At 37.6% G+C, this 26,620-nt stretch overlaps 3 protein-coding genes and 1 long non-coding RNA gene across 8 annotated transcripts in view; 2 read left to right on the forward strand and 2 right to left on the reverse strand.

Annotated features, from left to right (window-relative positions):
- LOC127969053 (rho-related GTP-binding protein RhoQ) lies at nt 1-22,350 on the forward strand. The gene is made up of 5 exons (XM_052570656.1): nt 1-569; nt 1,126-1,184; nt 17,656-17,820; nt 20,325-20,420; nt 20,569-22,350. Exons 1-5 carry the CDS (start codon nt 428-430, stop codon nt 20,722-20,724), a joined length of 618 nt encoding a protein of 205 aa, XP_052426616.1. The 5' UTR covers nt 1-427; the 3' UTR covers nt 20,725-22,350.
- LOC127969044 (DNA mismatch repair protein Msh2) overlaps nt 1-26,620 on the forward strand; it is a 290,453-nt gene that overhangs the window by 170,000 nt on the left and 93,833 nt on the right. The window lies entirely within an intron of this gene.
- Nucleotides 14,648-17,634, reverse strand: LOC127969057 (uncharacterized). 2 transcript variants are annotated; one of them, XR_008156213.1, is made up of 5 exons: nt 17,199-17,634; nt 16,271-16,391; nt 15,210-15,257; nt 15,025-15,117; nt 14,648-14,912 (listed from the first exon to the last, which is right to left on the reverse strand). It is a non-coding gene; the product is annotated as an uncharacterized LOC127969057 (long non-coding RNA). The 2 variants fall into 2 exon arrangements; XR_008156212.1 differs by lacking the exon at nt 15,210-15,257.
- LOC127969052 (phosphatidylinositol-glycan biosynthesis class F protein) lies at nt 20,920-26,487 on the reverse strand. 3 transcript variants are annotated; one of them, XM_052570653.1, is made up of 6 exons: nt 26,279-26,487; nt 25,778-26,033; nt 25,592-25,683; nt 25,398-25,514; nt 24,690-24,798; nt 20,920-21,516 (listed from the first exon to the last, which is right to left on the reverse strand). In XM_052570653.1, exons 2-6 carry the CDS (start codon nt 26,003-26,005, stop codon nt 21,403-21,405), a joined length of 660 nt encoding a protein of 219 aa, XP_052426613.1. In that variant the 5' UTR covers nt 26,006-26,033; nt 26,279-26,487; the 3' UTR covers nt 20,920-21,402. The 3 variants fall into 3 exon arrangements, with proteins under 3 accessions (XP_052426613.1, XP_052426614.1, XP_052426615.1); XM_052570654.1 differs by having other exon boundaries at nt 26,347-26,486; XM_052570655.1 differs by having other exon boundaries at nt 26,451-26,474.

Consider the following 26,620-nt stretch of genomic DNA (forward strand, 5'->3'; position numbering starts at 1 on the left):
TGATCCAGAGTTAATACCCCGCCTGTGTCGCAAGTCGATCCGTGCTGGGCTCAAGAGTCAGAAGAGGTGAGACTGGGTTGGAAAGTGGGGAAAGTGGGACAGCGGTGCGGTGCGGTGCGGTGAGGTGTGGTGTGGTGTTGAGCACGCGGCTTTAGGGTTGACGTCTTCTTGACAACGCGAAGTTTGTCGCTTGCTTCCATCTCACCAGAAGCGACACGCGCTCTGCGCTTGCCAGTATTGAGAGGGAGAAACCTCACTCAATGCTAGATTTGGGAAGCGGGGTGGAGGAAATGGCATTTCAGCTGTTTTTGCAGCCCGAGCGCAGCGCTGCTGCTGGTGGTGACGCCTGAAGGGAGCTTTAATAACGCGGGGTAACGTTATATCTCTAGCAGCTGAAGATGGTGAATTCAAGTGTTTTATTATCGTCATGGCAAACGGAACCGGCAGCATCATGTTGAAATGCGTGGTCGTCGGCGACGGCGCCGTTGGAAAAACTTGTCTGCTGATGAGCTATGCCAACGACGCCTTTCCAGAGGAATATGTGCCCACTGTATTTGATCATTATGCAGGTAAATATGCCATTATATTACTGCGACATAATGCATATGAATCCATGTTTCAGTGTCCGCTTGGTGGATAAATGTATTTAACATTCATTTAGCGGTTTTCACAAGACCTCAGAGTGACTTGCATTGTATCGCGCTTGTGTTTCTGTAATGGAAACCACCTGTGGGCTGAGGATGCAACTGGTGCACATCAGCATCCTTGTGGCACGATTCATCTCCCTTTCTCTTGATCAGAAATAAACAACTAATTTGCTTTCCTCTTTTGTTTGATCAGAGGTTAATAAAATCTGATTGAGAACATTGGTCAGAAAAAAAAAATGCATCCCTCTTTCACAGAACTAAATCAAACAAAATTGAGTAGCCCACCTCTTTCACTTATAGACTGCATCGCTCTTTCACGTGATCAGAATTACATACTAATTTACATTATTATTACACCTTTTCAGAAATGACTAAAAGATGACCATCAGCTTTTCTTAATCTAAATTCAAGCACACTTAATCATGTAGGATAATTTCAGTCCTGTATTTAAACGATTAATTTGTGATTTTGTTTTCAGTGAGTGTGACGGTTGGGGGAAAACAGTACCTGCTGGGGCTGTATGACACTGCGGGTCAGGTAGGGTTAAACCATTCCTCTTTCATTGGCCATGAGGCCTTTTCATTAGCAATAGTAACCTGATCAATCCAGGCCAAGTACACGGTGGCCTGCTGAGATGCATTAGAGTCTTTTTGGCATTATATGCATATCATTTAAAGACAGAGTTCATCCTTTAATGTAATTTCTCATCATTTACTTCACCTCATGTCATTCCAAACCTGTATGACTTTCTTCTGTGGAATGCAAAATCTGAAGTTGGCAGGGTAATACTATGAATTGTATATTTAAAAAAAAATGCAATGAAAAGCTGTTGAAAAAATTCTGTTCTACCTCTTCTTTAATGTTCCACAGAATGAAGAAAGTATTATGAGTCATAAAGTCTTGTAAGTCAACATGAGTGTGAGTGTTAGATTACAGATTTTTCTCATTAATCACTTTAGCCACTGCCCAACTCAACAGGTGAGTACACACTAGCATTTCTCAGAGGAAAGATAAACATGTGAAGCAGTTGGAATGCAACAACAGCAGAAATTTTTTCCTTCCTCCGTTTTAACCATGTTTTTGAAATTGATCACGAAAGAACACTTCTTCCCAGAGGTAGTCTAGTCTTGAAGAATAAGTATCTGGAGGTTTAGCGTATAAATGGGAAGTTTAAAACTTGTGATCTGAAAGGCAAACGCTATGTCTGAAGTCTCATACTCTCTGAATTGGTGGTGCTTAGATGTATCTGAATGTACTAATCTGGATACTAGATTTGTCATGACTGTCTTGTGACCTACTGCGTCAGTTGTGTTGCTTCACTGCTCTTCACAAATCCTCTCCCATGGCATAATCGGATAATAAAGTTTATTAGATGTGTGTTACAGAATATTTCCAAAAGTAGTAGGTCACCTTTTATGAATAGTTTGAACACTTTTTTTCACATACTGTTTTTCACTTAGTAGGGAAGTATGCATATTCAGATGCAGCCAATGTCTAGACTTTAACTGAGAATATATGTTGTATATCAGGCTATCGCTTAAGGTTGTTCTCACATCACCAAACTATGTGTTGGTACATGTATGAATCGACCAAACGAGTAGCTGTAAATCTAGACTGAACTTCTTGCCCAAGGCCATTCAAAATTGGTATTGGGTGGAACTGTTAAAAAATCAGAAAGCTGAATATCTGTCAACACTCATGGTCTTTGATCTCTGATGATTTATTTATTCTATGGATTTAATGTCTAGTGAAACTATTTTGTTTGAACTGTTGAAGATGGCTGAGTTCAATTAACATTCCACACAGTTCTAATAAAGACAAGAGCATAAGTTTAATTCAGATATGATATAGAAAAATGTATCCTATCCCCATATTTTCAATGCTGTTTGATTGATGTTCATGAAACACACAAAAATGATTGCCTAGTTCATAAACATAGTAGTACATCTGACACGGTTGGCTTTTTTCCATTGAGCGTCATCCTTTAAAAAGACAAAAGAATGTGAGTAGTGGCCGGACCAGATGTGTGGAAGTGTCACTGAGGGCCAAGCAGTGGGATTTAGTTTAGAGGAAGTTCAAACACACAAAATACTTCCCACGTTCACCCTTTCTGTACAGCTGGAACCAGTTTGTACTATACAGAAACCATGACAGATCTCTTGATCAAGAGGACTCATTTAGCTGAAGAACTGGAAAGAGGGTTATATTCAAAGCTGATGTTCAGTGTTCAGATGATGTTCAGACTTAAAGCAGTTCACCCAAAAATAAAATAAATAAATAAATAAATGTTTTAGAAACCTGGATGACCTGACTTTTCTCTTATTTTTTTATCGTGCAGTGTCCTGGCCAAGCAGATTTTCTCTGTCCAATGAAAGTGAATGGTGACCATTGCTGTTAAGCAGGATTTGTAGTGAATAAAAACTTTTATATTAGTTAGTCACTTATACAAAGATCAAATGGACGCTCTGAATGTAGTGCAGAGTCATGAGGACCACTTTTATGATTGATCATTTTCATCATTTTTGGAGCTTGAGCAACCCCTAGTCCCCATTCATTTTGATGCTGAAGAAATGATGACAGAAATGTAATTTTTGGGTGAGCTGTTCTTTATAAGGCATTTTGAAAGAAAAGGAGATTGTGAATCTTGCAGTTTCAAGGTTTAAGCGTCAAGAGATTGTTGGAAGAACCCAGATTGGCTTGGGCAGGAAATCACCCACAAATGATGGTTAGCAGTTTCTAGGAAGAATCTGGAAATGGGCTTTTATTTTTTTAATTAATAATAATAATAATTACATACTCCGGGTCAAATAAAGTACACACGAAAGTAAGATACATGAAGTAGGATCAGAATCAACGTTACAATACATTGTGTTTACCAGAATCGAATACTTAAAGCTGCAGAAGTTCATTGTAGCAAGAGCTACTTCTCTCTGTTTATGTCTATGAGGAATCACACAAGTACTGGGCTACCCCGCAGCGGTTCCACCAGTACCAGTCCAAATATAAAAACTTATTATAGGTGTACCATAGTGACTAAGGAGAATCCAAAAACATGGTTTAGAAAATGGATTCATGATGTACTCCCTTATTATATTTAATTTTGTAAATTTTGAACACAAAAAAGTTATGGATTGCAGCTGTAAGGAATTGGATACTTTTTTTTAATAAAATTGAAATCCGCCTATGCGCATCATTTTTTTTAAGGTGGCAAAAAGGGGCTGTTAAAAATGTATTTGTCTTTGAATAATTCATTCAAGAGATTCATTCAAAAACAAGGATTCATCCAGTAATGAAAATTAATTATTGAGCGAGTCATTGAATCATTCCATTCATAAATTCCGTGAGATTTTGTTTAATTGTCTCAATTTATCCAGAAACGTGCAGCTCTATTTTGCACACAGCTTTTAATTGAGTCAAGTTTTTATGTAGCCTGCTGATTTTTGTTCATGGTGTTCAGCAGCAATTAAATGTTTTGCAAAAAGAGACACAGAATAAAAAGGTCTGATATCTAAATGTTTGACTTCATTTTATTAAAGGGGTCATTTGATGTGATTTATATTTTTCCTTTCTCTTTGGAGTGTTACAAGCTCTTGGTGCATAAACAAGATCTATGAAGTTGCAAAAAAAAGTCCAAAGAGATATTCTTTATTAAAGTTAAGACTCTGCCGCGTCCCCCTAAAAGGCTCATTCAGACACGCCCCCACATGTCTACATCACTATGTTGGAATATTTGCGTAATGCCACCTAAATGTTCAGGCAAAGAAAGAAGGCATGGTTTCAGTAACTGCAGTTAGTATTGAAGCAGCCATGTCAAGGAGATGTATGTGTGGAATCTAGGCGAAAGCAAAACTACTTCCGAAAGTAGATGCATTTAGGAATCTTTAGGATTACAGATCAGCAATGCATTTTATGGATGACCGCTTCATGAACCTAGGAGAGGAGGTAAATCTGACTTTGCTACGACAATCTGGCGCTTCTGAATCAGCTACTGTGTAAGTATGTTTTGTTATTATTTTAAGTATTTGCTATTGACTGTTCAATTGAGAGTTTTTCACGTATTTGTGTGCATGTGCGCATGTGTGTGTGAGAGAGACAGACCGGGTCACACAGTGGAGTCAGCTATCTTAATTGTCCGTGGCTTGTGTGCTGCAAACACATACGAGCTTCATCACTGTGTCTGTCGCGTCACTCTGTTCCCCTTTTGGGCTTGAATTAATGGTAAAACTAAGGACATTATTAACTGTATCTATTTTGAAAGATGAAGCTAACGATTATGGAAAGGGGTGTTACATTTCCGATGAGTGCCTGCGGTGTTCATCCAATCACAATGCACTGGGTCAGTTGTCCAACCAGAGCAGACTGGGCATGTCTGAAAGAGGTACTTTGTAGAAAATGTGTTTGAGAGAGGTGGGGCATAGAGGACCTACAATAATGTACAGCTTTTGAAATATAATGTGTTTTTTGAACATTAAAGCATGTCAAAGCATGTCCGCATCTATATATCTAGATGCATTGCAGCCGTACTTTTGTGGGTTTGACTGCAATATTCCAATTTATATATTCCATGTACATTTCCTGTGTTGACTAGATAAAGGACCTCATCAGAATTCCCTTTGTATGAAAAAGGGTGACTTGCCCTTCTCAGACATGTGCTAATGAGTGTGTGCTCCATAGCCATGTGATTTCAAACCTCAATGGAAGAAGAGAAAGGAAAGAGAACGTTTTCTGGCACACTTTGTGCAGTGAATAAAGAGTATCGATATTGGAAAAATAGGCAGGTGTTCGTTCTATTTTAGTATGTTTAAAATAGTTTCAAGCCTGTGGTTGCTAAGAAGGAGGGTGTCACTTGGCTCATAAGCAGATGCGTGTCTGTTGGATGCCTTCACTGGCTCTTCGTCTGATTGGTCCTGACATGCTTATTGCCTCAGGAGGAGTCAGAGAGTAAGCTGGCTAGTGTCAGTAAAGGGGCAACCTGTCAGATGTTGGCATCTGTCTCACATATCCTAACCTTTCATCCTCTTCTCTCAGTCCTTCAACATTTTCTTTCTTCACCAAGGTGATGTTTTAACATGGCTTTGAGTTGACAGGCTCTGAATGAGCCTCAGAGAGAGAACTGGGCCCCAGATGTGAAGTACAGCTGCAGTTTGCATTTGTTTTTCAATTGAGGAAACCCTCCCACCCTGGAGTACCCTACTGCTTTTTGCCCTTTCTGGGGCTCAGGCTACACCTCGTGACCAGGGAGATAACTAAAAGGGATTTTTGAACCATAAGAATGTCTGTGTTTTGAAAGTGCTCACATAATGTTCCTTTTTATTCCTAACTGCTTTGAGTCTATTTCTGGAATGAAAAAAGGACATTGAGTTTGAGCCACACACAAACACACACAAATAATGTCTTTTATTAGTGAAGACGGGACTGAAAAAGCTCACAATTTGTAGACTGAATAACATTTTGTAACTTACAAGCAAAGAAAAGTACAGGCAATTTATTAAATAGAAGCTAGCAATATTAGCAGTAGTGCTGTTAGTAGGCATGTGAGGGTATCAAATTTTAATGCTGTGATAATTGCTAAAGCTTTTATCACGGTATACGGTACTATCACGGTATTTCAATATTTGCAAAAAATTAGTCATAAATACAGCATAACAGGTTTAATAACATCTATAACTAAACATTACTGAACTGAACTTATAACAAAAATAACTGAACATTTAAATTCATGCCACGCCAGTGTAAACAGCATCACTGATTATAATGGGTTCTATTTGTCGCACCGCACCATGCCACGCCACTTTAATTTCCGCAGCATTACATGGCCAATACACACATTAGACTGTAATGGGAAGTCAATACAAACTATCTATTAAAGAGAGTTTTGAGTAAAAGCAGAATATAAATCTAATTTATTGTCTTATGTAGCATGATGCTACAGTTTGCAAGAATGGTCACATAACACACGATTTCGGTCGTGCAGTATGAACAGACATCTCCATATGATTGGAGCTCCATGCAGCTCCCACACTCTCCATTGGAAATGTATATTTTCCGGTCTGTTGTTTGTCAGAGATAGTTGAAAGCTGGCTTGAAACGCAGTGGAAATGTCAGTATGTCGAGGATTGTTTTCATTTGAAAATAAAAACACTCCAGTGAAAATTTAGCCTGTATCTAAGGGGGCTGGGACGTATTCACACTACAGCCTCACGTGTGTGCCACATCTCGAGTGTAACCGGTGTAAACTATTAGGTGTATTCGACATGACGCTGATTAGATTAACCCCTTAGGTATTGAACTTTGGTACCGAATGACAAGATGTTTTTCGATACTTGATGGTATCGAGGCAATTTGGTCGGTGCCTAAAAAGTATCTAACTCAATACCCAGCCCCAGATTTGACTCTTTGTAATGTATTCAACTATCAGTTGATTATCAGCAAGATTCGAAAATTCTGATTTGACTATCAAAATCCTTAGTCGGGGACATATATATAATATGAATTGATACAAAATAGTTTTAATTAACAGTAATAACACTGGGTATTTAATTCCCAGAGTTAACCAAAGCTACATATATAAAGGCAACTACAACTGTTACTACAGAAAAGAGACGGTGAGAAAAACTTCATTTCTCATTGTTAGGAATTATTTACCTGCAAAACTGGGCATTTCTTAAAAGTTGTTATGGTCTCAGCAGATCAGGTGGGGTATGAAGCAAGTTCCACCACAGTGAAACAGAGAGAGTGAAGGTTCTTGTAAATGAATGTGTACCACCAGACACCGCTCACTCACTGACCTCAGGACGGGAGAGAGCACAGACCTATAGGAGTATGGTCAAGCAGGAGGATGTGGTTCATTCCAGAGTCAAGTCACAAATGAATTTGATGCTGGCAGTTACAGGGAGCTAATGGAGTGAGAGCAAACATGTCATCGCATTCTGGGTCTTGACAGCAGACTGAGACCATTAATGTAACTGAAATGTTGTGGATTCTTACTGAACACATTTGCTCTCACCTCAGGTGTTGTTGTTTGTCTTGGTTGGTTAATAACATGTTGTCCCAGTCTGATTGAGCTCCTGAAAGTAGAGTTAGAGGAAAGACCTGACTGAGCTTCATCTGGGCTAAGTAATCCGCCTATATGTGTGTTTATTCATTGTACCACACAGCAGGCTTCAATTAATCTGCATCATTTGAGTAAACACAGCCATGAATTATTCTCTTTGGATAAAGGCACAGGAGCCTCTTTCTTTCTTCTTCTCCTTCCCTTCTTCAAGTCCCCTCCTTGCTGAAAACATTCTGAATATAAAACTTTCTGGAGAAAATCAGCCAACCATTTCTTTCTTTTTCAACTTGCATAACTGGGCCTTGTGGTAATTTTAGTTTGCTGTATTTCTGTATCTCCCTCTGATTCCTGTTGTCTTATGTAAGGAATGAGGTGCTAACTGCAAAGAGACTATCAACTGCAGATTGACCCACTTATTTCACTACAGCAAAGCCATACAGATAACCTAACACACATTCACATATTATTTTTAAAGAGAAGATTGACAAACCAAGACAGATTTTGAAATGTATAGCCAGACACACACACACACATACAGACAACAGAGTTTAAATCTAATTGAATTAAGAGTGCAGGAAGACATGCATACATGCAATAAATGGAGTGCAGGGGGGCTCTGGAGATAAATGTTTCATACGAACAGCAGTGTAAAACCACTCTTTCTTTCTTTCTTTCTCACTCTTTTAACTCATCTCTGTGACTGTGGGAATCTTACAGGAGGACCGTACAGACAGACCGATTGGAATCTGATCTAAAAGACAAGGGGTGGAGGGAAGAGAAATGGCAAGGCAATTGCACTCTGAGTGATGGATGGATAGATGCCTGCTTTATAGTGTTGTAAATATTGCTGCAATAAAAGCCAGACTCAGTCAACACTGTACAATTGAAACACAGAACAATTTAGCATAAATTTCAATAGATGCTGACTGATGCAGATATGAAATGTATACTATACAATATATAAAATACATACATATATACACACACACACCCACATATGTATTTATAACGGTTATTTTAAATTGTAATAATATTTCACAATATTATTGTTTTATTGTGTTTTTGATCAAATAAATGCAGCCTTGTTGAGAAACATATTTTAAACTAAGTGTGTGAGTGTGTGTTAGGGGGAATAAAGGAATATATAGCTCGGATGTCTGTAGAAAGTAAAGGACAGTGACTAGGCATGTCAGTACAGATAACAAATGGCTAATAGTTCTCCTCTATCCCATATCAGATATTTGCTTTTGTAAGAAACAAAAAGGAGAAGGACAGAGGCAGGAGTTTTACAGTACTATGTGTGAAGCAGAAACCGTGTACAATTGACTGTATTGTCACCGTGTTCATACTCCAGGAGAAATGTGTGCATTCAGAGGCTGTCTGTTGTCAGTGGTATCAGCTGGAGGGAGAGCTGTATGGTAATGATGGCAGCAGAAAAGGGTGTTTCCAGGTTCACTGCATTAGACTGCTGTCTCGCTTTTTTCAATCCATTTCCCTTCAGCCTTCAAAAGAGCAGGGCGCTCACGGTTTCCACAGAAATGTCACATATTTCATTATTAACAAGCTCTGGATCGTGATAAGCTGTCACAGGGCGTTTTCAAGGTAATGAAGCACTAATATAAAAACCTATTTAATCAACTGGTTTTCACAAGCCACAATCAACTTCATTAACTTCAAGTTTTATGTGTTTTTTTATATTACGTTAACTTCATTACAAGCCACTAAAGCAGCCTGTTTCAGCTCAGCTGACTTTTTATGCGACAATAGAAACCAATGTTGTGGAAACTACTTAAAATTGTGGGAAGCTTGTAGCGTATCCAGTGTCAAATTGTCAAAATGTTCTGATTTTCACAAAAAGATTTTGTTAGGTGCTGCTAATGGCTTGACAATTACACATTTCACCTTTAGTTATTAGCATCGCCACGTTTATTAACAACTCCCCAACACTGACTTAACTTGTGATTAAATGTGCGTTCTCTGGAGGTAGCAGGAGTCGTGGGTGGATGATGTGTTGGCTTATTCTACATTCAGTTTTGGCAAAGGGCAGCTGTAAATAATACCATCCCTCCCTCCCACCCTGCCCCCTGTAGAATGTTTGAACAGACCAGAAGATGGGCAGCGAGTGTATTTATAATGCAGCCGCCCCACAGGGCCAACACAAACTCACACAACACTCTCACTTACACCACAGATGCACCTGCTCAACTTTGTTTTGTCAGGTTATGTTGCAACAAATCTTGATTTATCATGTGGCAGGAACCTACAGCAGAAGCAAACCATTTTGGGCTGTAATTCTTATGGTTATATATTGCAGGTTCATATCTGAGCAACAGAATGCCACATTTGGCCTTGAAAAATTGACAGTTGCTGGTAAAAGTAGAAGTTTTATATCAACTCGCCAATCTTCTTGATGGATGAGCGACTGTGTGTGTTGTATTGCGTGTGTACGTATTGACGTTACTCAAAATTAGCTTTTCTAAAATGTCCTATGTCCTAACCTCCCTAAAGGCTGCAATCATACTGCAAGATAATTTGAGAAGAATTTTAGGATAAATTTGTTATGTTTTCTTTGCACACAAAATGTATTCTTGTAGCTACATAAAATTACGGTTGAACCGCTGATGCCACATGGACTATTTTAACAATGTCCTTACAATGTTTCTGGGCCTTGAACATGTCAGATGCATTGTTGCCTACAGGTGCAGCTCAATAAATTAGAATGTTGTGGAAAAGTTCATTTATTTCAGTAATTCAACTCAAATTGAGACACTCACATATTAAATTTAATGCACACAGACTGAAGTCTTTGGTTCTTTTAATTGTGATGATTTTGGCTCACATTTAACAAAAACCCACCAATCTCAAAAAATTTGAATACTTCATAAGACCAAAAAAAAAAAAAAAAAAAAAAAAAAAAAAACTTTTTTAGTGAATTGTTGGCCTTCTGGAAAGTATGTTCATTTACTGTACATGTACTCAATACTTGTTAGGGGTGATCAGTTTGAGGCACTGCTAAGGTGGTCTGGAAGCCCAGGTTTCTTTGACAGTGGACTTCAGCACATCTTCACCTTTTGGTCTTTTGTTTTTCATTTTCCTCTTGACAATACCCCATAGATTCTCTCTGGGGTTCAGGTCTGGTGAGTTTGCTGGCCAGTCAAGCACACCAACACCATGGCCATTTAACCAACTTTTGGCAGTGTGGGCAGGTGCCAAATCCTGCTGGAAAATGAAATCAGCATCTTCAAAAGCTGGTCAGCAGAACGAAGGATGAAGTGCTCCAAAATGTCTCAGTAAACAGGTGCAGTGACTTTGGTTTTCAAAAAACACAATGTACCAACACCACCAGATGACATTGGACCCCAAATCATCACAGACTGTGGAAACTTAACACTGGACTTCAAGCAACTTGGGCTATGAGCTTCTCCACTCTTCCTCCAGAGTTTAGGACCTTGGTTTCCAAATGAAATACAAAACTTGGTCTCATCTGAAAAGAGGACTTTGGACCACTGGGCAACAGTCCAGTTCTTCTTCTCCTTAGCCCAGGTAAGGCCTCTGACGTTGTCTGTGGAGGAATAAGACAACTGTAGCCAAATTCATTGACACGTCTGTGTGTGGTGGCTTTTGATGCCTTGACCCCAGCCTCAGTCCATTCCTTGTGAAGTTCACTCAAATTCATGAATCGATTTTGCTTGACAATCCTCATAAGGCTGTGGTTCTCTGGGTTGGTTGTGTATCTTTTTCTTCCACACTTTTTCCTTCCACTCAACTTTCTGTTAACATGCTTGGATACAGCACTCTGTGAACAGCCAGCTTCTTTGGCAATGAATGTTTGTGGCTTACACTCCTTGTGAGGGGTGTGAATGATTGTCTTGTGGACAACTGTCAGATCAGCAGACTTCCCCATGATTGTGTATTCTAGTGAACCAAACTGAAAGACCATTTTGAAGGCCTAGGAAACCTTTGCAGGTGTTTTGAGTTGATTTAGCTGATTGGCATGTCACCATATTCTAATTTGTTGATATTATGAGATCTATATATATATATATATATATATATATATATATATATATATATATATATATATATATATATATATATATATATATTAGGGGTGTAACGGTTCACAAAATTCACGGTTCGGTTCGATACGATACACTGATGTCACGGTTCTGTTCGGTTCGGTTCGGTTCGATACGTTTTAGATACAGCAAAATGTAAAAACATCTCAACTTTTCAGAATGCCGCAAGCGCACCGCGGGTCATGTGACAAGAACCAACCAATCAGCTTCATCCTTTCCCGTAACAACGTTGAGAGCTCAGCCAAGATGAAGGAACAGCTGATCATAGTTGTATATGGATTGCAATTTTGAAATAAATTCAGTAGCAGAGCTACTGCAAGCGATTTTTAGAGCTGCAAATCCATTTATCCTTCGCTGAAATTTCCGCGTCTCATGGAGAGAGCACGTCATTGTTGCTTAGCAAAGACAGACGCCTCATGAGCGCTTCTGCCCGAGCGCTTTGGAAAGGAGGAGAAAGACGTGCTTAGCGTTTTCCATGCGTTTTTAGGCACGATATGTGAACGGCCCCTAAGGCGCTCGCTCACTCAGCACGCGCTGAAGGCTCGTTGCAAAATGTCGAATGCATTTAACAGACCAGAAATATAAGATCCTAAAATAACCAACAGGTCTGGTGTTTGGGTTGGATTCCCTGTAAGCTATAGTGTCTAAATGCTGCAGGGATAGTTTGCTGCGTGCATGTTTCTCCTTTTTTTCGTCTTTTCCCAGATAGTACTGACGCATATATCCCAGATATTCCCGCTGGTTTTTTTTTTTTTTTTTTTTGTAATCCCGCTGGTGTACCCTGTCATGTTGCAGATGCGACATACCGTTGTTTTTTTATCCACCACTCTCTTGCCATCACCATTATAGCTTAAAGGGAATCCAAAGTGCACCCAAACACCAGACCTGTTGGTTATTGGAGGATCTTCTCATTTCTAGTCTGTTAAACGCATTGGCTATTTTGCAACGAGCCTTCAGCGTGTACTGAGTGAGCGAGCGCCTGCTGAGTAGCCTAACATAAACATAAGATGGTGTTTTTTTCTTCTTCGGGAGTGTCAGGGGCGTTGCCTGTTACGTTGTTTGGGTTATTGGGCTACCTTGTTGAACGCATATCATTATATTTCTTTCTCTCTCTTTTTTTTTTTTTCAAATATAATTAATTACTCCAACGAACCGTTCGGTATACATAATGCGTACCGCGTACCGAACCGAAAGCGTCGTACCGAACGGTTCAATACGAATACGCGTATCGTTACACCCCTAATATATATATATATATATATATATATATATATATATATATATATATATATATATATATATATATATATATATATATATATATATATATATATATATTTTTTTTTTTTATGAAGTATTCTAATTTGTAGAGATAGTGAATTGGTGGGTTTTTGTTAAATGTGAGGCAAAATCATCACAATTAATTGAACCAAAGACTTAAACTACTTCAGTATGTGTGCATTGAATTTATTTAATACATGAGTTTCACAATTAGACTTGAATTACTGAAATGACCTTTTCCACAACATTCTAATTTATTGATATGCACCTGCTTGCAGGTCAGAAAGCATTCAGAATATATAAAAAATATCTTAATTTGTGTTCTGAAGATGAAGAAAGGTCTTACGGGTTTGGAATGTTAAGGTGAGTAATTAATGACTGAATTTTCATTTTGAGGTGAACTATCATTTTAAAGGGGAGATCACATTTAGCATTGCTCTGTGAAGTTTCCAGTTGCTATACACAGATTTCTGCTCGTATCACACAAATTCAACATGTTGATCAACAGAAAGCTGCTTTGGTTCATCTCTGTGCTGTAGACAATGGAGTTTTTTTGATGTTTTAATCTGACAGCACCTTAAGGACTCCAAAGTCCTGAAGGGCTGCAAATTATGGAAACTGGCAGCAGTACGTTTTCACTCTCAATCTTCAGTCGGCAGTTGTTAGTAACGTCCCTCGCGGTTCAGATGCAGAGGTGCTCCAAAATGAGAGACGTCACGGTAAATTAAACTCTAAAGCTCAGAAACTCTGGCTCCACATTTCTGAGTTTCATTTCTGGAAACCCAGGATGGTTCCCTTTCGCAAATGAAATGTTTATACTGCAACACATGGCCAGAGGCACTCGCTGTTATAGTTTAGACACACTCTCATTAGAAAGAATAACCATGGATGATTTCATACCAACACATGGTGCCTGTGGAGAGAGACACACACACACACACGTCGGGGAAAAAACAAGTTCCCAAAAATATCAGTCACATGTCCCCTGTAAATCCAGGCTTATCTGTTGTAGCGTCTGGGGTTTCTGGTTTCCAGAGGACATGTCTCTGCCTCTGTGCTGTCTTTTGGAGGACGAATGGGGAGATGGAGGAAATGCTATTGAGTGAAATATGGATTTGTGGCTCATGAGTTGTAATCTAAATCGTATTAATCTCTGCTCCGTCATTGGGGTCAGCGTAATTTCTGGGTGCTGCTTAAGTGATTGTTGATAATGTTCGGTTACAGAGTATTTGTGGTCAATGATTCAGTGAATGCTATTAGTTAAGATTTGTAGAGAAGAAAATGACACACTGTAAAAAAAAATATGCCTCTCCAACATAAAAATTTCTAGTGACCCGTTGCACCTAAAATTTTTAGTTGGCCCAATTTAAGTTGCGGAAACCAACTTTTTTGTGTTGTGCTGACTACCCCTGCATGTAGACTGAACTTGAAATAGAATGTTGTGTCAATTAAATATTTTCTGTTGACTAAACATAGCTTGTTGGGCCAACAAGCAGACTCAAATTGAAATAAAATGTTGTATTAAATATTTATTCTTGGTCAAAATAGTCTATTTTTCATTATTTCAAATAAATTACACACTAGGCTTTGATAAAAAAAAACATTTTATTTATTTATTTAAATACATATGAATTTGCCTGTTAGGCTCAAGTAAAATATTACACAAGTATTCAACCAGTGCCGAAACAAACATCATGAGGGAATTTGTGAAGTCTCCCAGATTGTCCATGACAACTTCCTCCTCCACTACTACAGCCACATTGACCACTGTGGGATAAGGTCCTGAGTTGGTAGAACTGTCAGTCACTTCATTTTCATGGCCTTTGTGTGTGGCCCCAGTGCCTCAGTATCCTGTGAAACACAATAAATGTCTTTTAGTGTCAGACTGAAAGCATAATGTCTTATGCAATCACTACTGCATCACAAACAGTAATACCATAATAAAGATATTCAAATTAATTACCTTAATAGTCTTTGAAATTGAAGCTGGCTCTCTCAAGTACAGGGGAAGACCACTAAGAACAGCAGACCTTCAATGAGTAGTTAGATCTGTGGTCTGCCAAAAAGACCATCAATAAGACATTATTAAGTCGCTTAATTAACAAAGGGGTTACACATATACTCTACCAACAGTTTAGGATCACCTACTCTTTTCACCATTGGGCGTCATTTCAACCAACTTCATGAAATAGTTTCCTGAAATACAATCAAGATTACAATCTGAGAGGGATAATCAGCTAACAAGTGCAGCAAGTCTACAGATCCCTTAAAGAGATACTCCACCGAAAAATGTAAGTTCTGTCATCATATACTCATCCTCATGTTGTTTCAAACCTGTATGAATTTCTTTCTTCTGCTGAACAGAAAGGAAGATATTTAGAAGAATGTCAGTGGGGTATCCCTTTAAGACTGTTTGAATAACATTACCAGAGTCTACTTAGGTTAGATACTGAGAGTGGTTTTCTAACAGTCCTAAAATAGGTCTCAAACATGCTGTGCGCACGATGGCTGTTTTTTGTTCAGTCATATTGACCAAAAGCATGTCAGGTGACTTTCATGAGGCTGATCAAGATTAACCAATGGTGAAATGAGTCAATTCTGCCCAGTATGTAGGTGCTGGTCAAACGGAGCTATATGATAGGAGAAAAACAGCTTAATACTACACCAAAATATTTCTCTCTAATGCATACATGTTGATCTCAAGGTCTTAATCAGGGAAGTTGACTGCTTTGCCCATTTTGTTATCCATACCAATTGAAACAATAAAATAGCACCATAATCAAAATCTCAACCAAGGTTCCATGTACACTCCATGTAAATAAGATAACGTAAACAATACGTGTGGCATCCCACAAGCAAAAAAATAAGCCATCATCTCTGAACGCCATTTATGGCATACATTATATTATGTATTTGCGGGATTTGTACATGTATTGTAGATCATCAAAATCAAGTATACATTGAACCTTTTTGACAAATTCTGATCATATAATATAATTCTATTGTTTACATAATGAGCAATGGATAAATGTCACAAGACAATTATCAACTCAACTGCCAGAGACCTTGAAATTAAAATGTTGAGTTTTGCAGTTAAGTTTTTGTGGATCAGTGAGCTGTTGGCAGTTTGTTCTCTTAAACAGGTATCAGTAAATTATGTTACACTGTTTAACACTGTTATATTTTATACAAAGAAATGATTAATATACCTGGGCATCCAGTTGTTCCAGAAGTTCATCCAAGTTGTTCCACCTTCCCAGTCTTGCTTTTGGCTCTGTACATCTTTAGCAACCCCTGGGTGTGATTGTCCAGCGATGTCAGGAATGCTGACTTCAGGTCAATACGGTAGATGCGGAAGAATTCAGCACAAACCCGTGGGTAATGAAAGATTCAGAAGCAAACAATTAAAAGCAAAGCAAATTATTTCTTAGCCTAAATTATCAGTCACTCTGTGATAGCAAAAGCACAAGTTGTCAAGACTAGCTGTCTGTTACAGTCAATTATCATATATATCATAAGCCAAAATGCAAATGGAATTTGAAAATATTGACCATTAAAAATATTAAACGGAAACATGTAACCGTTTGGAAAACTGATAACGTTAAACAGCTTACAAATCTGATAACATTAGCAGCTATTAATTTTCGTGTTAGCACAACTCTTTATTTATTTTTATCAGACTGAAATGTTATTTCACTCTTGCAAATTGAGGCTTTGTGCAAAGTACTAGCTGCTAACACGAAAGGCACATGTGCTTTGAATGCCACTAACAGTTAGAACTAACGTTAGCCTAAATTATCAGTCACTCTGTGATAGCAATAGCACAAGTTGTCAAGACTAGCTGTCTGTTACAGTCAATTATCATATATATCATAAGCCAAAATGTAAATGGAATTTGAAAATATTGACCATTAAATATATTAAACGGGAACATGTCATGCTTAATAACCGTTAGGGTCGACTTTAAATCACATGCCAGTTGGAAAGGAATGCTAAGCTTTATGAGTTAAACGTTATTTTCCAGCACTGCTAATCACTGTAGGTACTCACAATAAAGCTATTTCAAACTTTGTTGATAGACAATCGATATATTATTAACCTAAATTTGCTCATTAACTCGCAGCACAAAGTACTCACCAATGCAATGTCGTACCTCCAGCCTGCTGCAGCGCTGCCTGGTAGAACTCCTTTGCGCATGCTCAGACGATTGACGCTGTTCTCTCTTGCTCGGCCAACATAATATTTTTTGTGCAACGTTAAAAGTTATCTCAACATAATTATTTATTTTCTCTTGATGAACATTTTGTAGTACAATCATGGAAATCATGCAATCATTGACCAAACATATTTTTCTTTTTTGACACAACCATTATGTTGAGCCAACATGTATTTCCTCATTTGTACAACTTTTTGCATCAGTAATTTTTTACAGTGCACTTTTTATTCAAAGCAAGCTCATATTTAGCGTAATTGACAAAAAAATTTATGAACAACTTTTGAGTGCATTCCTGATGCCTTTTTGATCATTGTTGACCTGATGAACAATAAGAAAAAAACAGTACTTGTTTTTAAGCGGTGTCCTCTGCTCTGACAGGAGGACTATGATCGCCTGCGACCCCTGTCTTACCCCATGACAGATGTCTTCCTAATTTGCTTCTCCGTGGTGAATCCGGCCAGCTTCCAGAACGTGAGAGAGGAGTGGGTCCCTGAGCTGCAGGAGTACGCACCCAATGTCCCTTACCTGCTCATCGGCACTCAGGTACACACACCTGCTGCTACACACAACAGCAATATAATATTCCTTATAACGTAACTGCATACTTTTTGCGATTGTATGTGAAACAGTGCATAAATTAGTAAAAAACATTTCAAACTATACAGTTTGAATATATAACTGCTACAGTATACTATTGTTGCTATTGTGGCTCTTTTGTTTTCTCTGAAATATTTATTTATTTACAAATTGTTGAAATTGCTACTTTTCTGCAGTCTGTTTAAATCATAAATATAAAAAACATACACACAAAATTGTATTGTATTTCTACCTCATGTTTTGGTATTTTTGTCAACACTGTTGCAGACACAAGCGTTACTTTAGTTCAATTAGAACTATGTCATAGTTTTCACACAAGCAGCATGTTAGTCCCTCTTTTAACTAGGATTGTTTTTTTTGTTTTTTTGATGAGGGTACACAGGGCTGACATAATTATTTCTGTTTTATAAAAAAATTTAGACTTATGCCAAAAACATTGCTTAACAATGAGACTGTATTTATAAGAATATGCAAATGTGAATTTGATTTAATTTTGCCTTCATTTTGCAAAATAAATGTCCTGCTGAAAAAGAAAAATTATAGTGAGGGACGGGCCTAAAACCTTACCCTCATCAGCAGCATAAATGCTATTTAAATTATTTAATTTTGTTATCTATTTCTAGAATCAGAAGGGACACAAAAGGCACTAATTTTTTGGAATAACCCATGTTTACAGACACACACACAAATCAGTTGTTTTAAATGGGGGTGGTGTTGGCGCAGTGGATAAGACGCATGTCTTTGGTGTGAGAGACCCGGGTTCGAATCCACTGAGAGGCACCAATGTGTCCCTGAGCAAGACACTTAACCCCTAGTTGCTCCAGAGGCGTGTGACCTCTGACATATATAGCAATTGTAAGTCGCTTTGGATAAAAGCATCAGCTAAATAAATAAATGTAAATGTAAATGCTACAAGTGAATTTAGGCATCACAATGTTATGATGTACAATTTAATATGGATATGCATTTTGAGAAAAATGTAATTTAAAAGTGCTATTAAATTCTGTATTTGTTTTGATTTTTTTTTCCAATATTGTTTTACATATAGTATATATATCCAATATCAACCAGTATTGATAAGTAAAAATATATCTAATATCAGCCAATAACCATTATGGTTAAATATATTGTGCATCCCTACATGATAAGCCGCCTATTGCATATGTAGCCCAAGCACATTTATTTTCTGTTTTTTTTTTTTTTTCTGTGGTGACTGTCAGAATTACTGATGCTACATATATTTATGTTCTGGGAAAATCTAATGTGGTTGTAACTGATGTGTGGTTAAACTGTGGTAATATTATTGATTGGAGATATTGATCTATGTGCCATCATGAAAGGTTCAGTCATACAGTGTTCACAGCATGATATTGTCAATGAAATTGTCCAAATGGCTTATGATTATGGTTTGGTAATTACTGTACCATGTGTGTTAAGAGTGAGGGCTTGTCACAAGCCAGTTTATTGCTGTGTGCATGCTTCCTGTCTTAATCAGACCACAGAGTGAGATGAATACAGATGCAGTGCAATCAATATGAAAGGCGGCCAGAGAAAGTCATAGGACCAAGGACCCTGAACAAGACCGGCAGGATAAACTGGGATAAAACTAAAACCATGATATGGCTTAGCGCGATTATCAAAGCTGCTCCATGCAAGCTCTTCTATGCATCTGTATTCGATAATAATTATTCTATAGCAATATTTCTTTTTAGGCATAATGATATACAACCACAAATTTTTTACCATCATGCAGCAAACTTTTCGCAGTCATGATTTTTATCAGAAACTTGAGTTTAATTGATCAAGCCCTACAGCGAACCCTACAAAGCTTCACTTCCGCTGGTGACATATTTAAAGGAAATGCAGTGGAGAAGGTGCGCTCAACTCCCAAGTCGTTTAATGGGTGCGAGTAATAAAGAAGTTATCCAAAGGTAAAAGAGGAAAAACCGCACTCTCAAGATATCCTTTTAATAAATGTATTCGTACCATGTCTTACACAGACGCATTTCGGCCTAAGCCATCATCAGTGTGTCTATTTAAAGGAAACCTTTTCAATTTGTGCTCCATGTGCCTAATTTAAAGATGTGAAGGAAGCACTGCTCTGTGTGGTGGTTTTGGTAATCGTCAGTGGATGTATGGAGAGCGGCTTTTTGTGGAGAGGAGCTGGCAAAAACTCAGATGAAGTGGAATTTTAATTGGAAACAGTGAAGACGGAGACCCTCCTAGACAACTGCAGTGGTACTTTTTAGGTGAAAGGGGAGTCTGCAGATGCATGCCACCATCTGGTCTTGGGTTGAATTTCCTGGAGCCTTCTGCTCTAAAAACAAACCCCATCATATGGAATCTCATCCGCCGTCCTCAAAAGAAATGCAGAGAGCACATGTGCTCTTACAGTTAACCCCTCATGCGTGCTTGCTTAACTGTGAATTTGACTCCATTTTTGGCTGTAGATTGACCTGCGGGACGACCCCAAGACTATTGCCAAGCTGAACGATGTGAAGGAAAAGCCCATTGTGACAGAACAAGGCCAAAAGCTAGCAAAGGAGGTGAGAAATGGATAGTTCCTCTTTCTCAAGAACAAAATAAAAATGAAACTTTGTACTAAGAAAAACACAAGCAGAAAAAGCTAAAAGATTGTCGTGACTTACTGGTTAGACCTTAAAAAAAAGTGTCTCGTTTTCTATGCCTTTCCAGATTGGTGCCTGCTGTTATGTTGAATGCTCAGCACTGACACAGAAAGGCCTGAAGACTGTGTTTGATGAGGCCATTATAGCCATTCTGGCTCCTAAGAAAGGTGCGCTCAAGCGAAGACTGGGGCCACGCTGCATCAACTGCTGCCTCATCACATGATACACCAGCTCAAGGGCATCCAGTGACCAACTGACAACCAACCAGATTTCAATCTGACTTCTGAACTAAAGCAAGGCGAACCAATGGGCCCATTCACCTCCAAGTCCAAGTCATGGACGAGGAACTAACAAAAAGACACATTGTTCAGGAAGAAATGACACGAACACTAATCCTTGAGAATGGAATACAAAGAAAAACGGACAAAATGATTTATTGAACATACAAGCACAGAGAACAGACACCCTTTCTAATGACTAAAAACAATCAAACTGTAGTTCCAACGTGTCTGGCACAGCAAGCATGAGTTCCTTTGAGAGATGAAACAGCACAACCAAACCCATCGGTCATTTACAGAAGTAAGACTTTCTTCAAAAAGGGGAATTCAGCATCTCAATTTAGGTTGCAAAATACTTGCTTTTTACAAAATGTCTCAAGTCAGTACTAGCTTTATTTACAGGAAGAACGAGAGGAATGATCGAATAAATATACTGCCATTAGGAGCGAACAACAAATTAAATATCTATTCTACAAAAAAACAAACACAGAAACCATAAACTGGACATCTGAGTCAGGAAGCATTTCTTAGCATGTACTGGGACGGACAGTCGTTTTTTGACTCCAGTCTGGATCTCTTTCTTTCTCAGTTCCTTGTGGCCTGTGATTGTGTCCTTCTTTTCCTCACTTGAGCTTGTATGTGAGTTGTTTGCGATGCCAGTGTATCCAGACAGGAGCAGCGAGGAGGCCCGTTAGAAATCCAGTAGTTGCCCCAAGGGTACAGGAGTTGGGCCAAACCTGGATATAAGAGCCAGAAAATGAAGATCAAAACTGTCATTTTGCAGGAGCACAAGTGACTTGACTGGAAATTCTACAGAATCACTGTGGTGTTTTCAAATTTTCTATTTCAGACTGCTTTATTCCTCTTTCTTTTTTTAACGTAGAGTTTTGAGTGTTACGTATTGGTGGCCTTGCCTCTCAGGTGTGTGCCAACTGCTCTGCATTTAGAACTTTTGCTTCATATGATCAAGGCGATTTCAAATTTTGTTTTGTTTTTTTATTTAAATTTTATGCATTTTTTGCAGTCCATGCAAATATGTGGAGTGGTCTTTAAAGCTTCTAGCACATTGTGAGCAACAACAACAACAAAAAAGCCTTTATAAATAGTAGATCTAAATCTAAAATTAAAAGGCACAATGGTTTTATGGGAGAACATAATTAATATGAAAACTTGCTTTTGACGCCCAATGCGCAGTGGATAAACAAAATGTAAATTTAATGACTTGCTTCAAAATCTTTACTGAGTATAAAACAGGTTTTTCAAAAACTTTGCCTTTTTTATTTAGTTGTTTTGATTCATCGTGTAGATTTGAATGCCTTATTTCAGTCTTGCACATAAAAAAAGAAAATTAAATATGCAATTATTTTTCTGTTATATTAAGAAAAATAATAATTATTATTATACCAGTTAACTGACACACACACAAAGAAAACTGTTCAAAAGTTTTGGGTCAGTAAGAATGTTTTGAAAAAATGTATTGTGCTTACTAAGTCTGCATTTTCATTTGCAGTAAAAAATATGATAAAAACACTAATTATTATTTAAAATAAAGGTTTTCTATTTTAAATGTATTCCTGTGATGCTGAATTTTCATAATCATCACTCCAGTCTTCAGTGTCACATGACCCTTCTGAAATCATTCATATATGCTGATGTGGTGCAACATTTCTTATCAATGCTGATAACATTTTTTGATTCTTTGATATGAAGAAAGTTCAAGATAATGGCATGCATTAAAATATAATGTACTTGTCAGATTTAATCTATGCCATGCATCCTTTCTGAATAAAAATATTTATATAAAAAACATGATTGACCCTAAACTTTGAAATATATATATAGAGAGAGAGAGAGAATGAAAGAGAGATCAGCACTAATTTCTGCCAGTTTTATACAGAGAATGAGATTTCTTCCCTGAATACTTGATCTCTAATGACTGAAGATTTGAGTTTTAAATAAAAATGTCAGCAAAATTGATTATTCAGTTATCTCAAAACCATAATATGGGCATCAATATTGCAAGCGTCATGGCAATGAGAAGGAGAGAGTCTGTGTGAGTCACACCACTCTTCCATTCTCTAAAGCTAGACATCTGGATTGAACCACCCCAGAGTTTCTCGTTTGTTCACACTCAGCCCATCATCATGTGTTGAGAAGTCACTCTACAGCTTCCTCTCTCTCATCGTCTCTCTGCTCTCGTCTAGACATCTGTGTGTAGACAGCGTGTCGAAAAGCACACATGGGAGACTTCAGTGTGACATTTTGAGGGCAAAACGAGGGCAAACACTGACCTCTGATCAATGTCTCTGTACAACACATGAATAATTGAAGTACCAGTGCAGTCTTTCTATGCTTTGAGAATATTAAATTGTTCATGAAGATTGGTTCATTCCCAACAAAAATCTATGACTATATAAAAGTCTATGTCTATACTGCACAATTTATCGGTTGAGAGGATGAGTATATTGTCAAAAAGGGGTTTTAGTGTTACACTACACATATTTTTTTTCTATTTGACAATGATCCCTAGTATGATGATTTTGTTATATATATATATATATATATATATATATATATATATATATATATATATATATATATATATATATATAGAAAAATCGTCTCTTATGCTGATCAAGCCTGCCTTTATTTGATCACAAAACTGTACTCTTGTGAAATATTCTAATTTAAAATAATTATTTTATAAATTTTCATATATTTTAAAATATAATTTATTCCAGCAATGTCAAAGTTTAATTTCCACCAGCCATTAAACCAATCTTCAGTGTCACGTGATTCTTGCAGAAATCATTTTGATATGCTGATCTGGAGCTCAGTTATTATTGGTACTCAATTATTATCTGTTGAAAACTAATTTTTCTGCTTAGTATTTTTGTTGAAGCAATGATACCTTTGTAATCATAATTCTGATGAACTCGAATGGAAATCTAATGTTTAGTATGATTTCTGAGTGATCATGTGACACTGTCTAAGAGTAATAACTGCTGAAAATTCAGCTTTGCCATCACTAGAATAAATTACATTTCAAAATATATTATATTTGGAAAAAAGTTATTTTCATTTTATGGTCATAAACAGAGCATCAAAATCATTAGAGAAATGACAGGTTTTCCAATGAGAATGAGCAAATTAATTTACATTTTTTGGTAAACTATCCCTTTTTAAGAAACGTAATAACCAAGCGTGATGGACAAAAATCAAGATTTTTTTGCAAACAGAGAGGAATGAATTTGAATAAATATGTACAAAATGTTATAAATAGCACAAACATAAAACTGAAAGTTCAACAAAACCAAAATATTTATACAAAGCAATTTCTTTGGCATGTTCCTCGTTTCTGAGGTTTGATGCAAAATGACAGCAAGTGCTCTGAAACAAGGAACCTTCTACTAATAATCTGCTGCCACGGCAGAAATCTGCTTTTCACGGAGCATAATTATGGAACTAACCAATGCTCTCATTAAGAGACACATTTTTGAGGGGCTTCTTTTGCTTTACTAAACCGATATAATGAAGAGTCACAGGAACTCACAGAAGAAATGCGCTGGAATATGCTACAGACCAGACTCAAACCGCCACATTTCAATGAGCCAGAAGCATGTGTGTTAACTGCTATTTGATATTTCTTTTAAAATGACTGGAATTTCTGGAAGCAGTTTGCATTGCAATATTGGGTATTGGGCCTTCCTTGTTACACGTTACATGTTCTTGCTATTGTAATAATAAATTATACATAATTACATGCAAGTTACCCAAAACCAAACCCTAAGCATATAGTAAGTACATGTAGTTAATTACTATTACAAAGTACTTAAATGTACAATTACACTAACAAGGATACCTTAAAATAAAGTGTAACCCAATATTGCAATAGTGTAATGACACTAACCTGCCAGGGTCTGTCCCAGTCGAGAGGAATAGGGAAAGCTCCCAACCAGGCCCCAATCACACTACAGCCAGTGGTAATCTGAAGAGAGGTGTCCCACACTGACATCGCCCTGAAAATCACACATGCTCAACATCATAACACTGTACACTACCATTCAAATGTTAAATGAAATGAATGAAAACAGCACTGTATGTAGGATATTAAACATGTAGCGGGTATAGGGTGAAGTGATGTAGTATACAAGAGGACTATGAATGTTCGATGAAAACAGCTCCGTATTTACATTTGAGAGAGAAATTTCCTGCAGTGCTTAAGCAGAGATACTGCAGCTGTATAAACAACACACCGAATCTCTGATTATCATACCACTGGAACATCACTAAAGGATTCCGTGGGCTTGTTTCGAAACACTTCAGGCATTAAGCCACACTTAACTCCAGTTGCTCATATATGGGGATATGAGCATTGCAATTGTCATTTCAAAATGGATTTGCTTCATCTGTTCTAGATATAAGGTGTTCAACCTACAATAATCTCTTCTGTGTGAAATTCAATGAAAACTGGTGCTCCCATTCGTCAAAGCTGGACAAGGTCTCCATCTAGTGGATTCCAGCCATTGAGGACTCCTCACCAAAGCTCTTCCACACCATAAAGATAGAAATGGATGTTTCCGGTGGTTAAAATGTAAAGCGTTTATCCTCCACTTACCCATCTCTGCTGAAAACCCGGATCCAAGCCTGAACGTTAGGACCCAGTATACAGAGACATCTCAGTGTAGTGAGGGTGGACAGCAGCACGGCCAGAGAAAATGTCTCCAGAGCTGACCTATAATGTGAGGTATGACTAATACATTGGTATTTTACATTTTGGGATAAACAAAAAAAACACAAACACATACTTACTCAAGCAAATGTGCTCCGTATAGTACCACCACAGTATGAAAGAAGAGGCATGACAGTACAAAGTACAGACAGGATTTGAACAATCTGTTGATCTGTCCAAGAAATAACAAATGAAGCCCATTCAATTCTGAAAGTCATTAATTATGTTTGTTTGCATATATTGGAGAATGTGCTGCCCATCTCTACCTTGTAGCTCAGCGTGTTCTTCTTTGTCGGTGGGCTGATGCCAAGAAGCCAAAACACTGCGATGTTGACCACAGCAACAGATCCAGCCACACAATACAGCCAAACCATGTGGCTCCCATAAACAGAGAAGTTTTCCACAAACACAGCAGGCATCACAGTTGCCATGAAGATGGAGGAGGCAATAATGGCATGAGCTGATGCCATGCCCCTGATCTCAACATCCCACATTATGGAGGTTAAAGGGCAGTAATGTTACCTGATAAAGAACAATGAGAGTAAATCAATCGATTAAAAAACAATTCCAAAAGAACAGATGCGTGTCTTAAAAAAAAATTCACGTAAGGTCAAAGAAAGGACACAAATAAAAGAAACCCACGTAACAATGAGACTGGCAATCACCGGTTATGAAAATAAAAGCAAAGGAAAATATTGCAAACAGCTATAGTAAGTGATGCATTTAATGATGAATTAAATTTACTTTGAAGTAAAGACTTAACGTACCAATTGAGTGGTGCCTAACTAACCAAAGTTTATATATGCAAATACAAATTCCTAAACGAATACGTTACCAGATTAATCGAGCACTTCAGTATGTACAAATTACAATCGTATATTTTCTAAACCGAATGCCATAAGACTACAAATAAATGTAAAAGTCGAACAGTTTATTTACAAAACATGACTGCCGTGTACTTCCGGTAGAATGAAGTCACCAACAATCACTCAACTAAACAAAAATAATAAAAGATTGTCATAGTAAAATAATTTAAACATTATTATTATTATTATTATTATTATTATTATTATTTGTGGTATTAACATCCACTGCTACTACACACAAAT

Source organism: Carassius gibelio, chromosome B12 (genome assembly GCF_023724105.1).
Source record: "Carassius gibelio isolate Cgi1373 ecotype wild population from Czech Republic chromosome B12, carGib1.2-hapl.c, whole genome shotgun sequence".
NCBI lineage: Eukaryota > Metazoa > Chordata > Actinopteri > Cypriniformes > Cyprinidae > Carassius > Carassius gibelio.